General features: G+C 40.6%; 1 protein-coding gene across 2 annotated transcripts in view; it reads left to right on the top strand.

Annotated features, from left to right (window-relative positions):
* The window catches only part of LOC113406789 (spermatogenesis-associated protein 13-like), a 71,460-nt gene that overhangs the window by 25,107 nt on the left and 40,353 nt on the right, over window positions 1-6,000 (top strand). For both annotated transcript variants that reach the window (XM_026653499.1, XM_026653500.1), the window contains exon 2: window positions 4,055-4,417. In XM_026653499.1, the coding sequence (XP_026509284.1) occupies window positions 4,055-4,417 (363 nt within the window). The remainder of the gene's footprint in view (window positions 1-4,054; window positions 4,418-6,000) is intronic.

Below are 6,000 nucleotides of genomic sequence, written 5' to 3'. Positions count from 1 at the left end.
GCCCCAAGCATGTGCTTGGGTGCCTGGTGCCTGGAGCCGGCCCTGAATATAAGGCCCCAAAGAGTTTAATTTTAGATTTACATGATGTGATGAGGGAAGGGAAGAGTGGACAGATTTGAATACAGTATTTGCTGTACAAGAACAGATCTTTCAGCCTAACTCTCTAATTTTCTTTTTAAGACATTTTGTTTTTAAACTTTGTGGGAAGGTGAAACTTCAGCACTCCAAGGAGTTAAGGTCTCCCTCAAGCTGTGCCTGCTTTGGGGATTTTCTGAAATTTCCCCAACATTAGCTTTCTCCACTGGTGCTAGCCATGAGCGCTAGTGTAGAGCGACTGCCAGTGTTCTTACCGTTATGTGATCTAGACCTGCTCTGAGCAAGGACAAAAGCCTTGAGCCTTCTCTACACTAGAAATATAAAACACTACTGATTCCCCATTGCTAGCACTAATGGAGCTGCTTTAGAACTAGATCAACAGTAGGATAATTTTGGAGACTCCTGTGTGGACCTAGCCCTAGTGAGACCTTTAATTCCCCTGGAGTGTTGACATTCATCCAAAGGTGGTGGTGGTTTAAGTTGTACTGAAATGGTGCATAGGTGTGTGCTGGACCCATTGCACAGGGGTGATTTTCACCCTACATGAAGCAGTATGCACACCTGTAGTGCTCTTTACAAATGCTGATGATAGTAATGTGTGTGGATCTGTTCTCATTTATACCAGTATAAAGCAGGAGTAACACCTTTGAAGTCAGTTGAGTTACACCAGTGTAAATGAGATCAAGACTGGGGCCCAGTGGCCTGAGTCCTGTACATTCTGCACACATATGAGTTATCCCACTGATGTCACAAGTCACTGACATCAGTGGGACTACTACTTAGCAAGTAACTGATCACCAGTGGGAGTGAGATTATGATTTTGGTTTTGGGAGGATTATGTTCTTTGTTGTATCAGTGCTTTATGTTATCGATTACATATCTAGGCCTAAAAATAGACGTACTTTAGCATCATGTATTGGAAAACAGAAATTAAGCACTACTATATGGATCTGCTACTGTACTTTAGGTGGAGTGCTGCAAATGGTGAACAGTCTGTCTGTTTGCACAGGTTTATTGCTCAAGATGGGAGTGTGAACAGCAGATTAGGAGATGATATGTGACGTGTTCTTTCCTTACTCTAAAAGTACAAGGTCGTGGAATGAATGCTTTGCCTTACTAGTTGCGCTGCAGGTCTGTTCAGATGTGTTTATCTCTAAGAAAAAAACACATGTAAAACAAAAATATAGAATGACTCAAGTCAACTCCTTGCTCTCTCAGTGTGTATGTGGAGCTCCATTATCCGTGTCAGACCCTAAGGTAGGTCTTTCTAGGACCTTACTTAAATCTGTGTTCTGCTGCTGCTATCAGAGGAGTAGTTTTTAAATGCCAGATCCTCAGCTGGTGCAAACTGACATAGCTCCATTGACTTCAGTGGAGCGAACCTTATTTACACCAGTTAAAGTTCTAGCCATTTGCTAGGATCTATAGATTTGTTTGAGATCAATTTTGTTTGTTCTCTACAGAAATTGCAATAGAATTCATAGTTTACCTATTTGCTCTATTTATAATAATAAATTTTGCATTGTCAGTGGAATAATTTAGTGCAGAATGCTACCTGTATTGATTCCCCCCTCTTATTGCAATAATCAAATTAAATATTTAGACTACAAATTCCTTGTAGTACCTAAAATTATTGCACACAATGATATACTCAAAGGACCAACAAAAATTGGCTGCTTAATAATGGTGGCCTTCCAAAAAGGTGGGCAGACATAGATTGTGCGTGTTCTGTGAATATATAAAATTCCAGCAATAGAAAATGGCTGAAATGTCATGGTGCCCTGCTCTAATTGACAACCAAATATTGTATCTTAAGTGCTTTCTTGTTTGCTGAATATGTGTCATTTCTAATCTTTTAATGTTCGCATAAATGTAATATGGCAGGCTGAAATATTTGTTATTTAGAAGCACTGAGAAGATAGTACCTATTTTCTAAATTGTAATGCAAGCTATAATAAAAAAATAGGCTGGAGGAAAGAGAGGAAGGAAGGAAGGAAGTGAAAGCAAACAGCACAAGCTTGTGGTATGTTTGAGTTATTACAACTGAGTCTGCTAGCTCAGCAATGATTCATTATAGCCTGTCTTTTTTAAAGAGCTTTCTAATTCAGCTGTTTGAAATCTCATCAGGCATCCATCCAAGTTGGTTGTCAGCCCAGGGACACTATTTTCCTTCTCTCTCTTTCTCTTTTGGTTCTCAGTCAAAATTGTTCAAGAAGTTAAGTTGTTTCTCTGCTACAGAGCATTATGCCATTTGTAGCAGATTCAGCACTTTTCTGGTTCTTGTGTACTATTAAAGCTGCTTAAAAGAGTTTCTGTGTTGCATTTATCATGACACAAGGGACTGAAATCTCTGTTACAATCCATTGGCTCCGCCATGGGTCAAAGATGGTTTCATTGAAGCAGCCTTGGTTGACCACACAAAGACCGTAATATAGGGCCAAGTTATTGCCTTTGGTGTAAAAATCTGTGGAATGGGAAAATATACCTACACAATTCTGTTGAATTGGAGGGCTGCTGTTCTGCCACATGCTTCCCTTACTAAGACACAAAGGCCAAGGGAAAGAAGCTAAGGACACTGAACTGAATCCTGCAGTTCTCTAGAGCTGACATCCCTCTATGCACCTATCAAGCTTCCTTCCCCCCAGTATTGGTGGTGTGGCAGGTGGATGTGCTGGCCTGCAGTTGGTTCTCTCTTTTTGACTACCTGTATATGCATCTTTTGCTTGTCTTTGGAGGTGTCACAGAGCAGAACTTAATGCCAAAAAACTGCTATGTTAACCCACAAGTGACTTTGCTATGTAAGCTAAGACCACTTCTACTAAGAGAAAAACACACAGACCACATGCCCTACAAATTCTTCCACAGTTCACTACCCCAAATGCATGCAGATTTTGCCCTGTGCTAAGCTGCAGCACAGAGGATGCCTGTGGCTATGTACTGTAGATGAGCAAGCAGCTGAGCAGCCTTTTCTCCTCCATTCAACTCCACATCCCTTTTCTATGCAATTCCCATGGGTTGCTCCCCTACACACTGCCCTGAGGGCCCATCGTGTGCAACATCATTATTTTCAGTGGGTTGATCTTAGCAATTACATTTTATATAGATGTAAATTGTTCTAAATAGATAAATACATTATAAATCAGGCAACACAGTAAGAGTTCAGATTTCCCTTTCAAGCATCCATGCTTTGGCCTTGTGGAAGTGATGAACCAAAGCCCACACTAAGTCACAATGAAACTGTCTGAAATTCACTGTTCATGAAAGTAATTAACAATCTGTACGTATACCACCAGCAGATCTACAACACTTTTGAAAAGGGGGTAAGCATGGCTATCTTCATTTTAGAGACTGAAGCAGTAGATCCTATGACTTGTTCATTGTCACACACTAAGTCCCTTGTAGAGACAGGACTAGAGCTCAGTTCCCCTGATTCCCAGACTCAGTGCTCAGTCGCCGAGTTCATAGCTACCTACCCTTGTTAGCTGCCTGCAGTGTTACCTCTTTTCATTGTGAAAGGAAAATAGAGCAGAATAATACATTTCTGTTAAATGTTTGCATAAAGCTCTTTTAAAAAAGAGAAAACCGTGTATCATATTTTCTGTGCAGACATTATTTTCAGGCTGTTTGTTCAGCAAATTCGGTATTTATGTCAGGTGTTGCCACTGGGAAGATAATAATCCAATCATAGTAATGTTGTTAGCAATGCTCATTTGCCTAATTCGTGCTTATGATGATGGGTCATCGTTAGCCATTACATACAGTGTAATGTTTCTGTGGCAAAGTTATGTATTTAATTTGTTCCTGAAGCGTCAGTTTCATTTATTATAATATGGTGTTGTTTATGGGTACTGTAACACTTTTATAGCAAGTTAAACCATATGCCGTATGAAAAACATATTTTAAATTTTTCTGTATCTGAAAATGCTGTGGCTTATTTGACTTGTTCACCTTTAAAAAGGTTGTTATTGATGACCAGTGGAGGATGTCCCCATCCCAGGATGAAGAAAGGATAGATGCACAAAAGTTCACTCCCAGAAGATGGGGCTCTGGAAAAAGATCTCGGCCAAGGCCACTCTCAGACTATGGTCAGTTGGCAATCAGGAGTTTCTCAATACCAGAAGATTCAGTTGCAGTGGAGTCTCAGAAAACAGACTATGTAGATGGTGAAAGTCAGCCTGGATTGGCTTCTGTGGAGTCTACAGCTCAAATCAGTACAGTAGGTCTCCAAAGAGGGCGAAAACAAAGACCCATCTCTGTAATAGGTGGGGTCAGTTTCTATGGGAGCAGCCAGACAGAAGAAATAGAAGATCTGCTGACACAAGTAAGATATAAGATGTGCTCTCTGCAAACTACAAAAGACTCTTCCACCTCCTTGCCTTTATCTTCAAGCTAGAAAATAGAGTGGACATTTCCTTTCCTTTCTTCTCTTTTTCCAAGCTGACATCACATACTTTGTTTCGCTTTCCTTGTCTCTAATTTTTCGTAAAAAAAACCATAACATAAGATCTTGACTTTTGGATAATCTTGCTTGCATTGTAAACTAACCCTCTTTCTTTCTTGGGACGTTATTTCCAGTAGCTGTTTAAAAATGCTTATTTGTTTATAATAAGGTCACATGTATTTTTGATTAGTCTACAACACACAGGATGTAGAATTCAGGTGAGAGGTGCATACAAATAATATTATAAATGCAATAAAGTATTCATAATCCTTTGAAACCAAGCCTCTTAAAAAGCTATGGGTATGAACTGCTTGGTATTAGCGCACGTATAGTTAAATGGATAATCCATTCGAAAACATTGTAGAACAGACCAGGATCTCAGACTGGATGTCTCAGGGATTTGCTAACATGAAATGGAGTCTTTCCATTGACTTTAATGGGCTGTGGCTCAGGTTCAATCTCTTTCACTTAAATATGCTTATGAGCAGCAGCTAAACAAAATTGATATAATCTGACAGCACTTGGGTAGCTTGTGAGAAATTAGTGGTCTCAGTCCAGTTTCTAATTGACAGGTGTTCATACAGGAAAAACATACACTACTTTATTCCTTGGGGAATTCTGCACTAGTGTGCAATGCAGAATTTTGCAGAAATTAACTTTGTGCGGGCAGAATTTTCTTTCCTCCACAAAATGGACTGCAGTGCTGTTGGCGGCCACTAGGGGCTGCTGGACCCAGCAGAGCCCAGCTCGCACATGAAGACACTACAGGGGAGGGGGAGGGGGCTAGTGGGTTCCTGGCAGCTGCAGATCCCAGCATGTCCTGAGGGAAGGAGAGGGCGGTGCACAGGAAACTCCATGCAAGCCTGGGACCGATCATCGGGCAGTTTCTCCCTCTGGGTGCCTGGGCTTCGGGGGAGTGGAAGGGGGCAGAGAAACAGGAACTGGGTTGTAATAGGGGTTTCTTTAACTCTTTACTCCTGGGGGAATTTTTTTCTGTCTGTATTGTTACAGACATACTTGTAGACAGGCATTTTGAAATAAATTACCAAAATAATTGAAACTGGCGTGATTATGTGGTGGTATTTTGACAAATAAAATTTGCAAAATTTTTCAGAATTTAAAATACTGTGTGCAGAATTTTTTATTTTTTTTGGCACAGAATTTTTTGGTGCAGAATGCCCCCAGGAGTAACTACTTGAACTGGCCCCTTTGTTGGCTGTGCTAAGGGGTCAAGGAATGAATAAATTTGGGAAATGAAAGCACCCCTCTCTCCCCTAGAGGTAGTCTACAGCAGAGTTGAGGCAGTGAAAAGAAGCCTGCTTAGTTGTACATGTTCTACAGATAGTAAGAGAACTTTGGTCTCAAGTCCTATCCACAATGCAGTCTCTCTGTTAACATGTTCTCCACGTAACGAAAAGGTTTGAGAACGCCTAGTTCAAGCATTTGCTAAATTGATTGAACAC

Source organism: Terrapene carolina, unplaced genomic scaffold (genome assembly GCF_002925995.2).
Source record: "Terrapene carolina triunguis isolate 2854851 unplaced genomic scaffold, T_m_triunguis-2.0 Scaffold139, whole genome shotgun sequence".
Taxonomy (NCBI): domain Eukaryota; kingdom Metazoa; phylum Chordata; order Testudines; family Emydidae; genus Terrapene; species Terrapene triunguis.
This window is presented reverse-complemented; position numbering and strand designations above follow the sequence as displayed.